This window comes from Pleurodeles waltl, chromosome 8, assembly GCF_031143425.1.
Source record: "Pleurodeles waltl isolate 20211129_DDA chromosome 8, aPleWal1.hap1.20221129, whole genome shotgun sequence".
Classification (NCBI taxonomy): Eukaryota; Metazoa; Chordata; class Amphibia; order Caudata; family Salamandridae; genus Pleurodeles; species Pleurodeles waltl.
This window is the reverse complement of record NC_090447.1, coordinates 1,272,638,103-1,272,659,084: the sequence shown is the minus strand read 5'-3', so window position 1 is coordinate 1,272,659,084 and position 20,982 is coordinate 1,272,638,103. Positions and strand designations below refer to the sequence as shown.

General features: G+C 43.1%; 1 protein-coding gene across 1 annotated transcript in view; it reads left to right on the top strand.

Annotated features, from left to right (window-relative positions):
- PDX1 (pancreatic and duodenal homeobox 1) overlaps positions 1-20,067 on the top strand; it is a 35,131-nt gene extending 15,064 nt beyond the window's left edge. The window contains exon 2 of the mRNA XM_069202210.1: positions 17,363-20,067. Within this exon, the coding sequence (XP_069058311.1) occupies positions 17,363-17,751 (389 nt within the window). The 3' untranslated portion in view covers positions 17,752-20,067. The remainder of the gene's footprint in view (positions 1-17,362) is intronic.
- The last annotated feature ends 915 nt before the right edge of the window (positions 20,068-20,982 follow it).

The following is a 20,982-nucleotide window of genomic DNA, read 5'->3' as shown; positions in this document are numbered from 1 at the left end:
TTGCTGTATCCCTGTAGTTTGAACAGGAGGTCAGTCATGTGACCCTTGGAATCCACTTCTTTGTCTTGGGTAGAAGAGGGAGAACAGGTCCAATCCTTCTCAGGCCTCAGACAGCAGGTTCATTCCCCTTTTGATATTCTACAGGTCCCGAGTGTTCTCAGGTGGGTGACTAGAGATGCCACACTTATGTCTGACACAAACCTATGGGTGGGAAGGGCCTCTGGGGGTTCCCTAACCAATGGGGTGAGCTTCCCAGTGCCAAACCTACCCACTTTTGGCATTTTCAAGATGGTTCAAATCTTCAGCCACACAAAATTTGGGCTCTGAGGGCTTGGGTTTGTGTGGGTAATGTACTATGGTAATACTATTGTCCTCCCACATCTTACAATGATATCTAGTTTTAGGCAGTCCATGTACCCACAACAACCTCAGAGACAGAAGTCTGGTGGGACAAAGCTGAGCTTTCAGCAACTAGACAGTGGGAACACAAATTGTTTTGGCGCTTTGATTCCCTACATTAAAGTATGCCCAAATGTCATACGAAAAATCCTAGCAGAACTGTCAGGTGGATCTTGACACTCCAGCTGGGTTTGACACTGTGATGTCTACAAGAAGCCCCCTGTGATGGAGGCTGTCCTGGCTTGGGGTCAATCAAAAGGTGCAGGTCTGGGTGAATGCTACATCTACTTGCTATGTTATGTGTACTTGTAAAGCGCACTGTCACCCGCAATAGTATCCTGGCACTGAGCAGGCATGTGTGCTTTTCCCAGCCTAAGGTAGGTTGGTTATTTGAAAAGCCAGGTTTTCAGCTTCTGGCATAACTCAAGAAGAGAGGAGGAGGCTCTGATGTGGAATGGGAGGCAGTTCTTGCTTTAGCAGCAATGTAAGAGAATGCTAATCCTCCTGATCTGGCCCTGCGTATGTGTGGTATGTATGCTAGTAGGAGTCTATGGAGCAGAGGGGTGTAAGTGGTTGGTAGAATGAGATGTAACTGTTCAGGTAGGTCTGGTCTGACTTGTGTAATGCCTTGAATGTGTGTGTGTGTTTGATTTGAGCATGTTTGTATAGTGGGAGCCAGCGGGGCTCCTAGAGGTGTGGTGTGATGTGAGTTCTGAGTGGTATGTTGAGGAAGAACCTGGCTGGCAAGTTCTGGATGGTTTTTAGTCTTCAAGTGAGTTGCTTGGTGGTCCTGGCATAGAGGGTACTGTCATAGTCCAACTTGCGGGTGACTAGGTTTGAGTGACAGTTTTTTTAGTGTTACTTGGGAGCCATTTGAAGATCTTCCCCAGCATCTTCAGGGTGTGGAAGCAGGATGCAATGATGGCGTTGACTTGTGCAGTCATGCCAAGTTTGCTCTCCATAATTATTTTGAGGTTCCTTGCGTGAGTGCTGGGTGTGAGTTTGAGTTCCTCTGGCCACCAGTTGGGACTCCCATGGTGAGGTGTTCTTGCTGAAGATCACTACTTCTGTATTGTCGGTGTTGAGCTTGAGACAGTTAGCTTTCATTCAGTTAGCAACTTCGGTCATGCACTCAGTAAATGTATTTCTTGTGTTGGGGGTCTTGTCTGAAAAGCAGAGTATGAGCTGCATGTCATTGACGTAGGAGAAGATGTTGATGCTGTCTGCGTGGATGGCATTGGCCAGAAGGAACATGTATGCATGGAAGAGGGTGGAGCTGAGTGATGGAACTTGAGGCACTTTGCAGATGAGTATGCTGGTTTCTGAGGAATAAGGTGCCAGGTTGACAGAAGAGTAGGCTGAAGAAGGACCAGAACCAGCAGAGAGCAGGTCCTTGGATGCCAATCTTATGCAGCCACCTGATGGGGATGGGGTGTGAGACCATGTCGAAAGTTTCAGGGGGGTCCAGGAGAATAAGGGCAGCCATGTCTCCCCTGTCAAGGATTATGTGGATGTAATCTGTGGTGACAATAACTGCTGTTTCTGTATTGTGGTTGGGCCTGAATCTGGACTGCATGGCATTGAGGCGCTAATGGTTGGTGAGATGGTTGATGAGACGTCAGTTTCTCTATGAGCTTTGCTGGGTATGGTAGGAGGGAAATGGGTCTGTAATGGAGAGCATGGCTGGGTCAGTGAATGGTTTCTTGAGATAGGGTATGAGGGTGGCATGTTTCCAATTGTCCAGGAATATGTCTGAGTCAACGTAGGCATTGAGGATGGGTGTTAGTGCTTTGCTGATTAGTAGGAGTCCTTTGGTGAAGGCGTGGTGGAAACAAGGGTGAGATGAAGCCTCCAAGTAGATGGTCTTCATGGTAGCAGCAAATTTTGATGGTGCTAATGACAGGCCACAAGGTCAGGGTTAGTTAATCGGCCATGATGGAAAGTTTAGCTGAGAAGGTGAAAGGGTCTGGTTGAGGGTCAAAGTGGCTGTATATGTAGGTGATTTTGCCACAAAAGAATTCTAAGAGGTTATTGCAAAGGTCTTGCGAGTGGGTAATGTTGCTAGAGGTGGCAGATGGTGCAGTGAAATCTTTGATGATGATGAAATCTTCCTTGCTGCTGTTAGTGCTGGGGTTGATGCAATATGTAAGAGCTGAGCTTGTGACAGGTTAGGCCTCATTGAAGATAATCAAGTCCTTGGGCCCAGCCCACATGCTATCAAGTCAAGGACGCAACAACACCTCCCGACACCAAAGGTCTTTGACGTCCTGATAGCAAGTTGATGCCTCATTCATAACCATTGAAATGCTGATTACTGACTGGCAGAAGGGGGCAACAAAATACAGATTAGCTTCTAGGGACTTCAGTCAGGACACCTTTTCAAACTATTCTATACAAATTCAACTTCACCAGTGAATTGGGCTTGTAATAAATATTCAAAATGCCAAAAATATGCTCGTAGCCATTTCCTATGTGGGGATATCATTTAGTAAACTTAATATTGTATCCCAGTCCATTCCTATGGAATATACAACACTGCTACAGTGAAATTAGGTTTGAAGGCATTTTCTCTGTAAGGACATGATTAATATCAAACCTTTACTTGTGCTACTTTTATACACTATGTACCCTACCTTAATGGGCAGTAGGGTTTACTTCAGGGTGCCTTATAAATATTTAAGAAAGGCATATAGAATTTGCTGTTTAAAACCTGCACAGCCAGGCATTGGTAGCAGGCCTTGATTCATGTTTACATTTCACTGCAGTTTTTGGCATAATGGGTGCTGCAGTCCAGCTGTGATATTTAACACACAGACCCTGGGTACACCTTGATACCATATACTAGGGACATATAGGTAAGTTAAATACACCAATAAGGTTTCCTCATGTAGAAAGAAAGACTACAAGCACTTTACTACTGGTTAGCAGGGATAACGTGCACAGAGTTCTATAGCCAGCAGCAATAGGGTTCATCAAAGAGGCAAAAGGAATCTGGGATAGCCCTTCAGAAAGGGCGAATTTCCAACACCATCATGTGCAAGTGTGTAGGTATTTCACACACCCCTCCCCGCCTTGACCAAAGGACGTGCCACATTTGCTTCCCTCCACCCCACTTTGCAAAGTTTGATGCAAGATTAACCAGAAAAAAGGGCACTTGGTAGCTCAATGCTGCCTTGCTTCCTTTAACTCCCTCCAACCCCTGCCTAATTAAGTCCTATTTTGCACCTTGTAACCTTGCACAAGGGTGGTAGGATAGTACACCCTTCCCCCATCTTCAACAATGATAGGAGTGCTGATTACATCCAAGCTCCCACATCGTTGAAATGTGGAAGCTGTGGATTTCCAGTACCTGCACCCCTACCTTGCCAAAGTGTAGAGGGTAAAACATTAAACAACATCCCCTGCTCTGCCAAAGGGCAATGGTGTGGGGTTCAACTGAAGGTGCACAATAAGGCAGCTAACAGATGCCCCTGTGCATTTACTGTGAGCATTAAGGGTCCTTCTTTACCATTGAAGACACAAGGGTGATGGAGGCTAAGGACTACAGTTGGGCATAACTTGTGCAGTTTGTGTAGCAGGATTAGACAAAATTACATGAGATTACACAGAATTACGTGAGGAGCATAACCCTGTGCTTCAGTTCTATTTCTTAAAGCAAAATGCGCATTCACATCCAAAATGTACCTGAGGGTGGGTTTTGCACTAAAATATCAGTGCTTAATGTAACAGAAAAAAGAAAAGCAGCAGCTGCTTGCATTCTGTTCCTGTGCCCTTGCATAGGCATTTTTGCCCCATATTACTCTGAATTGTGCAAGTGGACATAATCGCGTAATTTTTGGTAATTTTGCATCATTGAGTAACACAAAATTGCCAAAATTACTTTGATTGCTAAGGCATAATTAAAATTTCGCCTAGGCCGAGTGAGGGGGTCCACAGTTGTCCTGTCACCACATTGTGAAAAATGGAACAGGACAACTGAGATGACCGACCCTTTTTCGCCCTCGTTTTGGTGGTAGTTATGAATGGCTGTGGTAGTTTTCCTGCTGTCTGATGTGCAAATGCACAAAGTGCAGTGGTGCAGATGTTAGCTGCTTTTGGGGGGTCTACTTAATGTCGGTGTATACGCATAGCCAAGGCTGGCCTATACAAACATATACCAACCTTAGCTCTAGGTGGAAGATGGTTAAGGGCCAGGAGTTCTATGAAGCTGTAAACTGTCCAGTGCCATCTGCACCCTCCAAAAAATGAGAATTTAGCAGGAAGTAACTGATGGCAATTGCAGCATCAAAGTGTTTGCAGTAGCAAAAATGGCATGTTGTAAATCATGCTGGTGTATAATAATGTACACCTATACAAATTAATCGCTTTTCCTAAAAAAATACAAAACACTAAAATGAAAGAGGAGTTAAATTTGACAGGAGATAATAGCAACCATATCAGAATAGTTCAACAGTCATGAAACTCGCAATTTAAGGTACTATCTTAACCTCTCTTTACTGATCTAATTCAACCTTGCACTTTCTACCCTGAAACATTTGTACCCAAACAATACCACATTACACAATTCATAGTATCACAAAATTCATCTATAATAAAAACACATGGCTATCAACATTCTAAACGGCAAACAAATTTGATAACACAATGCCGCACAGAAAGTGCTATAAAACATGACCATGTAAGAAGCAGGTTAAAGAGTACAGTTCCATCTAAAGATCACAACAAAACAAACATCTGGCTTCGGCAAGCGGGTATGATGGATGAATGACAGAATACTGAATGCCATTAGCACAAATGGCTTTATAACACAAGCATTGTACTGAAAATGCCTTTCTAACGAAAGGCTTTTACAACAAGTTGTTTTACAATGAATATGCCTTTAGAACGAAAGCCTTTACCATAAAATGTAATTACACAACAGGTAAGTATAAACCATATATATATATATTTATATATATATATATATATATATATATAAAATGAGTTTATTTATACTTGTAAAATACGTTTTTGGGGAAAGGAATCCATTGTAAAGAGATAATATATATATATTTCAACAATATAAATACATATTATTTATTTATATATATATATATATATATATATATATATATATATATATATATATATAGATACGCACACACACACCTTTTAACCAATAACCCCCTGAACCCTAAAAAAATCCTTTCCCACCCCAAAATTATCTTACCACCCACAAAAAACCCATGACCACCCTAAACTCTAAAACTCCCCTTACCACCCAAAACCCATGCCCACCCCAAACCCTAAAATTTCCCTTACCACCCAAAAACAAACACCCACCCTAATCCCTTAAATTGCCATTACCACCCAAAATCCTATACCCACCCTAAACCCTAATAATTTGCTTACCACTCAAAAACGTATACCCATCATGAACTCTAAAAATCCCCTCCAAAACCTATACCACCCTAAACCCTAAAAATTCCCTTACCACCCAAAAACCCATGCCCTCCCTAAAACCTAAATTTTCCTTATCACCCACAAACCCATACTCACCCTGGAGCCTAAAAATAATATTTAAATATATATGTGTATATCCACTGAAAAAACAAAGGTTACGTGGAGTAATTAGCTATGCTTGGCTAAGGCACAAGTTATAGTTACCTTAGGGCACGAGTTATAGTTATTTGAAATAACTCTAACTACAACTGCTGAATTTCTGTGGTTTTGTACGAGTAAATTCAGAACCTAACTATAACGCCTCTGTAACCTTTGTATTTTTTTCAATGAACTTTTATATTTTATTATGGTAAAGCAATTTTAATTACTATGGCCCTCATTACGACCCTGGCGGTTTGTAACCGCCAGGGCCGCTGGACGCGGAGGCACCGCCGACAGGCCGGCGGTGCCCCGCGGGGCATTCTGACCGCGGTGGCTTAGCCGCGGTCAGAGAAGGGAAACCGCCGGTCTCCCGCCGGTCTCCCGCCGGTCTCCCGCCGGTCTCCCGCCGGTTTCCCGCTGCCCCCAAGGAATCCTCCAAGCCGGCGCAGCTTGCTGCGTCGGCTTGGGGATTCCAACTCCCCCTCCCGCCATCCAGTTCCTGGCGGTTCTCCCGCCGGGAACCGGATGGCGGGAGGGGGAGTCGCGGGGCCCCCGTAAGAGGGCCCCAAAATGTATTTCACTGTCTGCCTTGCAGACAGTGAAATACGCGACGGGTGCAACAGCACCCGTCGCACCTTCCCACTCCGCCGGCTCTATTACGAGCCGGCATCCTCGTGGGAAGGGAGTTTTTCCCTGGGCTGGCGGGCGGTCTTTTGGAGACCGCCCGCCAGCCCAGGGAAAAACTCATAATACCCTCTGCGGTCTTCTGACCGCGGAGCGGTATTACGGAGGGCGGAATTCTGGCGGGCGGCCTCCGCCGCCCGCCGGAGTCATAATGAGGGCCTATATGTTATTCCAACCCTCACCACGCACGGCCAAAGGCCGTACACATCAGGGGTTGATCAGAAGGCGTAGCCTGCAGCCTGGCCTTGCAGCCAACCCTTTATAACCACCTAACCCCACGCCACACACGTCCTTTGGTTGTGGGCAGCTCAGTGGATCTGTGAGTGGGTGGGTATGTGAGTGTTTGAGTGGATCTGTAAGTGGGAGTGGGAGTCTGAGTGGATACATGAGTGTATGAGTGGGTGTGTGAGTGGGCGCATGAGTCTCTGAGTGCATGTATGAGTGAATGAATTAGTGTATGAATGAGTCTGTGGTTTTCCTTTCAAATTTTTCCATGTTCGTGAATATTTTGCAAAAAATTGCTAATTTTCACCAATGTCTTGCATGGTGACCCAAAATTATTTTAAACCCATAATTTGCCCTAAAACACACCTATATCACACCCCTGGGGTCAGGGTACCTTCACCCTGACCCCACATGCCACTTTCAATTTGGATTTTCACCCCCTGTAACCGTGTCCCGTGAAATAAAATGGCAGACGCAACTTTCCAGTCAGGTTACGGTCAGCCAAATGCAATGCTTCTTTTTACATGTGTATTCATGAAAAATTTGCGAAGTCATCCCAGCAAGAGATATACAGATGTATTTTCCCTTTAATATCTCAAAAACTACTGAATGTATTTACACCAAATAAGAAAAGGCGTGATCTGCATACAGAAAGCTGGCTTTCTGCCAAATTTGGTGTAATTCTGTCCAGCGGATCGGGCTGTAGACGTGTCTAAAGGTTCTATGGGAATTAACATGGGAAATTCAACTCCCCCCCCCTTTTTCTCTGCCCCTGCTTGATGGATCACCCTGAAACTTTCCTTGCACAACAAGAATCACTGCAACACTTTTTGGGGGAAATTTTGTTAAGATTCATCAAATGGTTCTAAAGATATAGGCAAGTCAAAACCGCTTTTTCTATGGAAACATGGTCCTAACTATAAGTACCTAGTGGCGACCGCCACTAGATAATATATATGTGTATATATATTCTAAAAATTATACACACATATATTTATATGTATATTTATATGTATGTGTGTATACACAAACATTTATTTAAAAGCTATTTTAAAGCTATATACATACCTTTAATATACTTATGTTTCCCGCGATTTTCGTTGTAAAAGGCATCCGTTGTAAATGCACAATCGTAAAATATTTTGTTCTAAAAGCCTTTTGTTGTAAAGGCATTTCCATTATAAAGCCTTTGTTGTAAAGGTTTCTCTTTCTTTAGCCTCCATGATTAAGGCTGTTTCCCAGTATGATACTGAGTTTTTCTATTGCAGTCGTATGCCAGAAAAAGAAAAAAGAAATAAATGATGGCACCTAAACATGACAGTGATATACTTGTAATGATTTTAAATAATAAAATACATATACATTTATTAAAACAGTACAGGTGCTTCCTAAAAAAACAGGTACAACTACAACCATTAGAGCAACCCTTTTTAGTTCTAATGCACATCACAGGAAAAATGTACTCTTGACTTTGAATAACTATAACTAGAGGACAGAGTTTAAAAAACAATGGTGACTTGAAAAACAAAAATGAGAAGAGTATAAAGAATGTTGCATTGGCAAAGTGAGGTATTTATGCATCCCTTTCAGTGAAGTGCCATTCATTTTAGGTGAATGTGCACATGTGATCAGAGAAAATGCTGTCACTCCCAGTGCAATCTTGTTGGACCTGGCCCTGTCTGCTGGGTCACACCAAACCTTTTACTTATTTTTGCTGAATTTGTTTTTGCCTGCCTTAGGACCCCGTGCACTTTAACACTGCTAACCAGTGCTAAAGTGCATGTGCTCTCTCCCCAGACATGGTAAAATTGGTTTACACCTGTTTGGCATATTTAATTTACATATAAATCCCTAGCAATGTGGTATACCATATACCCAGGGCCTGTAAATTGAATGCTACTAGTGGTCCTACTGCACTTATTGGGCCACCCACTTAAGTAGCCTCTTAAAACGTGTCCCAGGCCTGCCATTTCAGCCTAAATGCAGTTTAAAGTGTCAATTCGAACTGGCAGTATAACCCCCCTTGCCACGCCTTAAACTCCCCTTTTATTGCATATAACTTACCATGAAGGTAGGCCCTAGGTAGCCCATAGGGTGAGGTGCATTGTAATTAAAAGGTTGGGTGTGTACTTTAAAATTTTCCATGTTCTCGTAGTGAAAAACTCCTAAATTCATTCTTCACTACTGTGAGGCCTACCTGTTCCATAGGATAATATTGGGTACATTCAATAAGTACTAAACTTTGGTTGGGAATAGATAAACATTTCATGTTTGGTGCCTATGGAACTGTAATTTAAAATCATCTATAATGGCAAAGTCAGATTTTAAATTACAATTTTGAAAATGCCACTTTTAGAAAGTTGTCTGTTAGAAATGGGGTTTCTGGTTGGCTAGGGTAGGTACCACAGCCAGGCAGGGACCACCACTCTAGTCAGGGCAGGATAGTCACACACCCAAGATAACCCCTGTTCACTCCCTTGGTAGCTTGGCACGAGCAGTCAAGCTTATCGCAGAGGCAATGTGTAAAACGCCTGCACAACACACACAACACACGTGACACAATAAATACACCACAAAGAAAACATTACAACAAGTTATATAAAAATAAACTGTATTGCACATAAATCATTAGACCAAACACAACATTTATCAGTAATACCCTGCTACGCAAGCAGTTGCCAGAACATCACACAAGTTACTAGTACTTCGCAAAAGCAAACAGTAGGCAAGTGAACACATAGGTTACTACTATTCTGCAACACAAGCGTCCTGCAAGGGATATGTCGCAAAAGTCCTCTACATTTGCGTCCTCCTTGGAACCTCACAGGGGGCGGGGACACATGCTCACAATTTTCCCATTGGTGGGAAGAACCAAGAAAGGGGGTCTGTGCCTCCTGTGCATGTGGGAAGACCTCTACAGATCTCCCTGTGCATGCCGTTCTGACAGATGGTGGCCCTTGAATCCCCAGCATGGCTGCCCTGGCTTTTGGCCAGTTTTCCAGAGGCTGCTTTTGTCTCAGGTAATGCGGCCGTTCCTATGCACCCACCCGAGGCGTGGCACTGAGACCCCTCAGGAAGAAGTGCTCACTGGTACCCCCGGGCCACTACGCAAAATGCGCTTGGTCCTGCTCTGCCAAGACTGCTGATGGGCTTCTCGTCACTCCCCTTGCCAAGAAAGGGGGGGGGGGGAGCACATCAACCTCATGCGGGTCTGGGCATACTCAAAATGTACTATTTGTGCAGAAATTAGTAAAAGCGCTTCCCTCACACTGGGGAAGTGAATCATAAAGTGCCCTTCCTCCGTTTAAGAAAGTGAAAATGCCAGGGGAAGAGGGGCACACCTTCCAGCCCCAGGAGACAGCAATGGGGGCACGGGTCTGCTAGGCCCCAAGCAAGCAGGTCATCACAAGGTTCAAAGGCAGTCGCAGTCCCTCTCAGTGACCTAGCAGGTAACAGGTCAGCACACCAGCAGAGCAGTCCCAAGGCGGTTCCTGACGAGTCCTTCCAGCAACATCCAGTGTCCAGTTCATTAGTCCATTAGTGTCTGAAAATGTGGGGGACAACACCCTGCACTTATAATCATTTTGTGCAGCATCCACAAAAGGCGGAGAGGGGATTACAACCAACACTAACCGGTTCCAGGAATGCCCCCTTCCTCCTCCATTACTGACTCCAGACATCAGTAGGGGGAAAACAAGCCCTTTGTGTGAGGCCGGGGCACAGCCTTTAGAGATACATATGTGCCCCACCTCTACCTCTCACAGCCCAGGAAGACCATTCAGTATGCAGATGTACTCTTGTTACACCTCCACCCTCCCTGTGTACAGGCTGTCTTAGAAGTATGCACAAAGCCCAACTCTCACTCTGCCCCAGACATGGATTGGAGTCAAGCTGCAAAACACCAGAGTCATAATCACAGAGAAATGATCACTTTCTAAAAGTGGTATTTCTATAATGGTAATTAAAATGTCACCTACATCAGAAAGCAGCATGTCTAAATACCATTCCAAACATACTAAATATGCCTACACGATTCCTCATATATCAGAACATACCACATAGACATATGTCAGAACCTTTCCAAGGCACTCCTATGAGCAGAGCAGTGCTCACAGTAGTGAGAAACTAAATAGACTGTTTGTCACTACTAAGACATGTAGTACATAAAGACATTGTCCTACCTTTTACATAAAGAGTACCCTGCACATAGGGTCATCTAGGGCCCTAGGGGTGGCTTACGGGTAGTAAAAAGGGAGTTTATGCATTTGCAAGTAGTTGGCCTTGCCAAGTAAATGTGGCAGTAAACTGCGCACGCAGGCCCCGCAGTGACAGGCCTGAGACAGGTTTGAAAGGCTACTTCTGTGGGTGGCGCAAGCTGCACTGCAGGCCCATTAATAGCATTTAATTTACAGGCCATGGAAATAAGGGATTCCACTGTACAAGAGACTTACAGGTATATTAAATGTGCCAATCAGGTGTAAGCCAGTCATACCAAGTTTAGAAGGGAGAGCAGATGCACTTTAGCACTGATCAACAGTGATGAAGTGCTGAGAGTCCTAAAGCCAACAAAAAGAGGGTCAGAAATATAGGAGGAGGAAGGCAAAAAGTTTGGGGATGATCCTGCAAAAAGGGTCAGGTCCAACATTGACATTTCCTGACCTTTGTGATTAGGTGCTTGCAGCCTGGGCTAGGTCACATGACTTGGTGTAGTTGGTATCTACACTTTGTGAATTCCTCCCAGACAATAACAAAATAGAGGAACTAGATTAGGTGTGCCTGAATGGTCCATCTGCTGGCAGGTTGGGGGGGCAAAGCTGGGCACAGTCGCATTTGCAACTGAAAAGGCTTTGCTTTCCCTTCACACAAAGGGCTTGTCTGCACTGCATTGTTCCTGCAGCAAGGTTGGAACTAGGGCAGAGGAGTCAATGAATTCCAAACACTTCAAAGAGAAACCTCTAGAAACTTCTTCTACTTCAAAGAAGACACCAGGTATAAAAATAGGATCTTCAGATCCACTCTTCAGTTCACTTTCTAGACCTACGGAAGGACTCTCAGAGGACTGCCTGTGGCCTGCTGTGTGTTCCACAAGACTACTTTGGTGCACCTAGAAGGACTGCTTTGCTGCCTGGAGTCTGCTTTGAACCTTCAGAGGCCTGCCGTGCTGTTGAGCCCTGCTTCTCCACCTGAACCCAGGACTACCAAAGTGACTTCAATGGCTAGTTTGCTGGCCTGTTCAGAGAAAATGGGACATAACAGGAATCCACCATCTTGAACCCACAGCTGGTCCCGGTCTGAGAGAGTGCTACCCCCAACCCCTCCAAGTAGTGCCCTTCTAGTCCTGGACCCTTGGGGGTATTGCCAGAGGTACTCAGATAGTCAAAATCAAAAACTTGGGACTTAGAATAATTTTGGCTAAAAACTGCCCCAAGAACCCAGGGAAGATCGAGACTTGCCTGCTTGTGGATCCGCTTGAGGTGCATCGCCAGCCAGCCTGATTGCACAGCAACAAATCCTGTTCAGCCGTCCTTCACCAAACAGGTATTCACCCTCCTGGAACTGTTGACAGCTACAGCCTCCTGTCTCAACCTGCTAGAGATTTTTGACTTCCATAAAAGTGACTAAGTCCGAACATAAAACTTTTAACCACGACTTCGTCCAGTAGGTCCCCAATGAAGACGCTCCCTCCTAAAACACTGTCTGCAGCCTTGCCCTACTGAACTGTACCTTCTCAGGATATTTTCTTTAAAATTTCTAAAGTCTAAAGGTAAGCGCCAACCAGGTCCAATCAGCTTCTTGTTTCTGACCCACGCTCCATCTCTGTTGACCATATTTATTTCCTTTGACCCAGTCTGACGTGAGTAGATATCGGGGGTTGGTTCTTTGATCTTTAAGGCACTAGTTTTTACTAAAAACTTTAAAAATTCATAACTCCTGTTTTATTGATTGGATTTTTGTTGTTTTGGTGTCAAATAGTTTATTAAAATGTGCTCCATTTTTCAAAATTGATGTGGTATTTTTTGTGTTGTATTTTCACGTTATATTACTGTTTGTGTGCTGCATAAATATACCTTGTCTCTAAGTTAAGTCGGACTGATTTTGTACCAAGCTAGTAATGGGTTTAAGCATGGGTTAATTTAGTGACTTTTTTTGTTCACCCTGACAGGGATTGCAGCTGTTGATTGAACAGGGATCATCCAGCCCATATTCAAATAACAACCCAATTTCTCACAAATATCTATTGACTATTGCAAGCTGACCTATTGCCACATGCTGTATGCTGTGATAGTTTGAAGGAAAATGTGATTGACAGTTGATTAGACCAACATAAGAGGATGGCTGACCCTCCACTCCTTGATCTACATGTATATAATTTTTAGAATTTCGTTTTTTCAGTCCTAAAACTGTCTCTAGGCCACACACAAAAATGCCGACTGGTGTCCTCAGAATTAGATTCTTGCACAAAATAACAATACTTTCACAAAGAACCATTTGTGCATGCTCTCTTTCAAATCTCTATCACTCCATCTGATTAATCACACCATATTATACACCCTTACACACATCCACATACTAACCTAGTCTCTCATTCACATCTCATTAACACCTTCAAATGTGATGTCACACAGGGTGAGTAAAAGCTAAGTGAGAGCAGAGGGTGCAGGACCTATTAGTAAAGTAGTACCTTACATGTGAAGTTCATGTTTTTGAGGTTTTGTGGTGCAGCCCTCAATACCTCTGTCAATTTCAATTCTCCTTAAAGTTTTTTTTTTTTCCAGAAATAAATAGATCCTGAATATATCCCAATTGCTTCCCTTTCCATAGGTCGCAGAGTTCTCGTCATACCTGTGTCTCCATCCGGTGCTAGTTTTTACATGCAAGGTGGCAATATTTTGTTTCAAATTCCAGCTGGTGCTGAAAATGGATTTACCTTTTTCTTGCGAGTTAAATTTAAAACTGTTTTCCTTACAACTTTAAAACTGGATGATGGTAGAGAACATTTTTTTCCCAACAACTTAAAAGGAGAACAAAAGCTATGATTTTCATATGAATCCGACATGCCCAGATCTGCACATCCTATAGATAGCAAACATAGGCCCATATTTATAGTTTTTGGTGCAAAACTGCGCTAATGCAGTTTTGCGTCAAAAACTTTACTGCCGGCGTGCATCATTCTCAGATGCATGCCGGGCATCGTATTTATAGTATGGCGCAAGCCGGTAGTAAGTCCTGGCGTGCGTCCAGAAAAACGATACTAGACGGGTGGGGTGGTGTTAGGGAAGGAAGGGGCTTACATCAAAAAATTGTGCTATCCTGGTTAGAGGCATAAAAAATGCTGCTAACCAGATGAGCGCCATTTCCTTGTGCACAACCACCAAAAACATGACTCCTGTCTTAGAAAAGACAGGAGTCATGCCCACCACCCCAAATGCCAGCACAGGGAACAAGTGTCACCTGTGGATGGACATTGGACCCTGTGCCATGCTGGGGGCCCCAAGTTAGAGCCCCCTATGACTATTTTTTTTTTTTAATTCTTACCTGGGATGGGGTCCCCCATCCTCCGGTGTCCCTCTGGTGGGGTTGGGGGTGTTCCTGGGGCTTGGGGAGGGCACCTGTGGACCAGATACCTTAAATCCTGGTCAGACCTAGGTGTTAAATAATGGTGCTAAGCAAGCTTAGCGCCATTATATAGGCCCGCCTCCCACCTGTGCTTCATTTTTGCACAGGGGATAAATATGGCGCAATGGGGATAGCGCCATTTTTGGGATGGGAACCCCAACCTTGCATCTCATTGACGCAAGGTAGGTTCATGCATCCAAAAAATGGTGCAAACTCCAATATTTTGACGTTAGAAGTGTCTAGCGTCAAAATATAAATATGGAGTTAAGTTTACGCCACATTTGCATAAAAAAATTATGCAAATGCGGCGCACAAAAAGTGTAAATATGGCCCATAGTATTAGTGTGTTTTATGGGCATTTTGCGAGAGAAAAAGTTTGCAACTTTTTAATTTTCACATCTGTAATCCATAAATGAATCATAATCAGGCAAATGCTAAATATCCAGTTATTATCATTGTAGAGCATACTTAAAAGTTGTCCGGCCTGAATGAGGAGCAATATACGGGCCCTGGAATTACCAGGCCCATTACAGCACGAGACACCCTGATTTTGGGAGCGTTTCCACAGAAATTCACGTCTGTTCTGCAGGTAGGATTTGTTGATGGAAATACAAGTGGAGTGACCAGTGCAAGTAAGCACCCGGTTCTTTCGTAATCTTGCAGGGTAGCACCAGATACCACTCTGCACTACTTGTAGTCAGGTCCATAATGTAATACTATTTCATTGCAATGATTTAAATCCCCGTTGCTGTTTATGGTTTAATCTATTTTTGAAACCTAATACACATTAAAAAAACACAACATAAATGATATTTTCAAATCCTCCTGTGTAGCATAGATAGATAGATTATTGTGTATCCCTGAAACATTACATGTATTTAAGGAACAAGCCACTGTTGTTCCAAATGCTTGTAAATTTCATTAAAGTTTCATATGTGGTCAACAACTAAGTAAAGTTTTAATGTGGTCGTAAAATATAGTATGTATGAAAAAAATATGCTTCGTAGTCTTGAAACTAACGTCCACCTATGACGTCTGTCTATGGTCAGTTACAGACGCAAGAAGGCCCCATCCTTCCACACGCCCCAGCATTGTCGGGGTGCCGCACCTTGGTGCTAAGCATTTCCTTCTGGACAGTTAAAATGGTACGGATGTTTAACTTTGATATAGTATTCTGCTGACCTTCAAGCCTATGTCCTGCAGTCTTTCTTGCTTCAATTTTAAAACCACATCCACTAAGCAAGAAAGCTGACTATGTTTTCAACATTTAAAACAATTAAAACAAATAAGAAGAGAAATTTTACTTCAAACATTTGAACGCATTCAGCCTTTTAAATACGTTATTTTCAAGAATATAAACATCTAAACACCACCAGTAAAATCAGTAATCGGTTATAAACCATTAGTGCTCTGATTTAATTCCATTTTGATTCTTTGGGTTCTACATGTTAAGTCTAAATTCAGTCAGATCCCAGAACGTAATGCCAGCTTCAGACGTGACATCAGAGACAGCCGGCCGAAAAAAACGAAGCACGTTCTTGTACCAACTAACAAAAAAAAAAGTTTAACGGGGAGGCGCATATGATGAATTGTTTGAAGCTGGGAAATGAAGAATCTACGAGATGTTGGGGCTTGATCTCAAGACCCCTGCTCCATCCATACAGAGCGCCAGGTAACTCCAGTTAGACCTGGTGCCCTTCTATCCGCTAGAGGCCAAAGTCCAGCAAAGATGTTCGGATACCTTGGTCTCTAGTCCCGGCTCGGGGCTTAATCGCACCTCCCTGTAGGTCCCATAGTTCAAACGTGTAGAAAACATATGTAACCCATCTACCAAACATGGTTCTCTTGAGTTAAGTCCCAAATGGCTGCTCTCTTTCCCAATATTCTGATTTTTTTTGCAATCCGATCTCAAAAATGTCCCTGGTCAAATCAAGTTTATGTGTCCAGCAACCCGTGTTGGAAATGCACTGCTACAAGAAAGTTATTTCTAATGTGACATACATAACATGAAAATATGTTCGAAAACATCAAATACTTTCAATATCTGATAGGTGACGATGCGTTTACATTACTAATGTGTTAGTATCATTTCACAGCGCTAGCCTCTCAGAAGGACTATGCCCCTTACCAAGTGTGTTGAACAAAATATAATCTGCCCCTTCCTGTAACCGCAACCAGTTATCCGCTGTAAGAGATTCCGAATTTTGAATGTGTGAATATTTAACTATTAGAAATGACCCATCTGATGAACTAATCAACAGTTCTTCAAATTATGGGCAAATGTTTGGCAAGTAGTAAAATGTTTTCTAACAGTTAGCCAGAGTTCACCGCATTTTTGATTAATAACAGCCTTCTATGTATGCGTCAAATAGAAGTTCCTTAATTATCTGCCTATTTAGGCAAGTATTCATAGAACTGGCATGTTTTGGAGAATACTTTTTTCAAGTATTCGATAAATACTTGTGCGAGTATCGAGTATAAAAAGTGTTTTATCATAACTCAAGTGTAACTTACTGTGTTATGTGGCATTTTATATAAAAGCAATTAAAGCATGTTGCTTCTATTCAAAGGATTGTACGAGCACAATGTAATACGCAATTAGAAAAGTCCGGAAATAGCAAACTACCAGCAAGTAGATGTTTGCGTTAAGTGTATAAAAGCTAAATTGGCTAAAAAAATAATAATTGCCCAATAAGTGTTTTTTTCGGCAATGCTTGCCCAACTATTCGAATAGTGAGGTTTGACACTGGTCCGTCTCCAGTGACGGCTTATCGCCCTGTGTTTTCGCGCCCCCTTGCAGTAGAAGTCGACTTGCTCTCATTAACCCGTGCTGACCTCTGCTTCTTTTCCCTAGGTGGCTCGTACCTGCTGGAGCAGGAGGAGAACAAGAGGACGCGGACGGCCTACACACGGGCGCAGCTTTTGGAGCTGGAGAAGGAGTTCCTTTTCAACAAGTACATCTCGCGGCCGCGGCGGGTGGAGCTGGCAGTCATGCTCAACCTCACCGAGCGCCACATCAAGATCTGGTTCCAGAACCGCCGCATGAAATGGAAAAAGGAGGAGGACAAGAAGCGGGGCCGGGGCGCCGACCCTGAGCAGGACTCGCTGGTCTCCTCTGGGGACCTGCTGGGCAAGGAAGAGGTGCACGCGGCGGGGGAGGCCCCTGGGGACCTGCTGCTCTCCACCAGCTTGGCTCCCCGCTCTCCCTCAGGGGGCACCAGCAGGCTGCCGGAGAAACGGTGAGCTCCCCTGGGAGCAGCGTAGGCAAGGACATGCCGTGCCCAGGCCGCTGGGCACAGAGGACTGCAATAGACGCGCCCCCAGGGGATCCGGTTCCTGCTCTTCTCCGGGACACTTTTAAGGATTTATCGGTCCAGCGCTTATATTTTGAGATGTCAGTTACTGAATCGTGCACAGAGCTCACGTTTGCCATGTCAGTTTTGACTGGATATTGTAATCGAGGGTCTTGCTTTTATTCTGGTACCTGGAGTTTTGTTAAATTGTCACAATATAAATGTCGGACCACAAGTACCAGAATATACAGCAAATACAGATCATCTTAAATTCCTCTCACCAGGCACCGTGCAACCAGAGGTACCCTAACCCTACCCAGATTACTGTAGAGTTTATATGTTTTTGTGTTCTTGTTTGTTTCTGTGGCTGGCCTGCTCTAATCGCAAGACTACCCTTTCGAAAAGCATTTCACGAGTAAAGTATTTTACGCTGGTTAGACGTCCAGCCACGTAATACAGGCTCACCAACTTTTTAGTACAGAGCGGAGAAAGTGTCCTGCCGGCCATTTGTGAATAGCTGTGTGCGTTCCTCTTGTACATATTTGCCTCACGCCCAGTATTGTATATACTTTAGCCCATCTACTTTATTGGGGTATTTACTTGTCAGCAGAAGATTCATAACAAAGGTAATTTAGTTATGGAACCAGCCACATAGATTTTTTACGGAGCAAACACAGACACACAGTAAAACGCCAGGAGAAACACAGACAAACTGCGGAGACAGAGACTAAAACGCCACGAAAACCAGACTAAAAACTGCGCGCCTGCTTCTTATGAAATATTGCCATTTTATAGAAGACAGGCCTGAGTGATGGTTTCTTAAACCACCCCCGCCCCAAAATCCCCATACCCACCGCCAAATTGTCGCCTCGTTTCTTACTTCTTCATATTACTTCGCCCTGACCCTCCAGAAGGTTTTTAATAAATATCACAATGTCACATGGCCCCATAGTGCTGTGCAAATGATCAGTGAAAATTGGCTTGCGCGGCTCACACAGAAGTGTATGTTTTTAAATATACAGACATATATATATATATAATATATATATATATACTGAGACAGACGAGCGCTTATACAAATTCATATCCGCACAATAGTCTCAGAAGCAGATACATACAGACAGGCACGCCCTGGCACCATTGCACACTCAGAGACGCCTACTCATAAAGACAGCCACATCCACACACACAAACACAGGCTCATACGCGCACACGACACACGACAGCGAGAAAGAACATACATACAGGTAAGCACATGGAGAACCAGGCACGCACAGGTACGCTCCAACACATGCACAAGCATGTACATTCGCGCAGAGACCACAAACGGACACAACACAGACCCGCCCACAGCCACGCGCACAAAACTCCACACGCACACACGCTTGCCCAGTCAGATACTCGTACACATGCACATTTCGGCTAAAGAAGGACTGCCAGTCAAATAAATTTAAACAAGGTTTATTCAACCATTACCAATAAACTAATATTCGAGCTGTTTCTTGCTGTATATTCAAGGTAAACATTTTCTATTTGCGCGCCAAATCTTGTTAGGTGTACATTGTTGGCATTAATTTTCTGTGTATTTATTCAGGCATGCATGCATGCAGGCGTACCTATACCGGAAGAAAAACACGAGGAACGTATTTCGCTCTTTTATCTCTCAGAGTCCACAGCGCCACTGGGGCGCACATCGGACATCCTATATCACTCACTGAGCTTGAACATTTTTTTTTAACTGGGCAAACTAGCGGCCAATCAGTGATAACTTACACATTATTATCAATTGTTCAAAGCAATGTTTGTAAAAATGTCGCCGTTCACAACAAAGACATTAAAGTTATGAAACAGCGTGTACCATTTTCACCCAGGTCGCAGTGTCTTCGCGGGTCTTCTGAGAGTTGGACCCTGGATCTGCTTTTATTCACCAGTCTTTAAAACGTGGTGAGAATATGAAGCACCGAAGCAAGCATACATGTAAAATGTTCTTGGAAACAAATGCACCATCCCGACAGCACCGAAGTCAGTTTATCACTGTGGCACTAAACTGTAGCAGGTCTTGAATGTTGCAGAATTTAACATTTTTGGATGCATGTTGTAAACAAAGTAATGTAGAAATACGTTTTGCAAACTTTGCTACTTTTTGATTAAGGAAGAGCATACTTTTAACAATTATTTTCACAATCCGTTGATCGTTAGTAACTAAAATATTACATTAATGACATTGATATTTAAATATTGATATAACCTTTATTAAAAAAACATTTTTTTTTTTTTATGAAGGTGAAGCATACTGTTCTCGTTCTTTTCACTGTTCTTTTGACCGTTTACCAACAAAACACTGCATTAATGACATTGGTATTTAACTCTTCATATAACCTTTATTACAAAAGAGAAGATGCTATGTGTGTGTGTGTGTGTGTATATATATTTATATATATCACATAGCAATTTAATGTTGTCCAATATTGCCACCAAGGGGATCTAGTGACATCATAATCCAAGAGGCCAAAGGCAGAGTGTTTTGTAAATTGCAACAGAACCAAGATATGACAGTATAAGACCATGTTACACGATACCCATTATGCATTTTTATATCACATGCTTTTTTGGGGTAGAGTTATGTTGCAAAACCTATTTTCTTCAAATTGCAGTTACCAATAGGCACCGATCGCTCCTAGAATATTTAGGCTTACCTTTCATGAATTAATTGTTGTTAAAACAATGGACAATGCCTAAAGCCAGATGATTTATGCAATTCTGTGACTGAAGCAGTTACCACACATTTTTGAGCTTGCTGCAATTGTCACCTCATTTGTTGGACAATTTTCAAAATTTCCAGAGTTCACAAAAAAGGTTGCTTTTATGAGTAAAAATAATACTGTCAGAGAATGTGCCGCATAATTTTCAGTTATTGCTGCATACTTACTAAAACCTTGTCACGTCATTTGGTCCTTTACGCCGCCAAATACTAGTACCCCAGTTAATGTTAAAGCTTTGTGGAATGGTTTGGGGGCTGTGATCATGATGATGAATTATGCATTTTGCAGGGAACCATGAAATATTTCCCATATTTTATTTGCGGTGCGCTTTGAAATATGGGTTTTTATACAGCAGAATTTTATGTAATGCTGCCTTTTGTTTAATAAAATCACCCCCCACCACACACACACATATATAT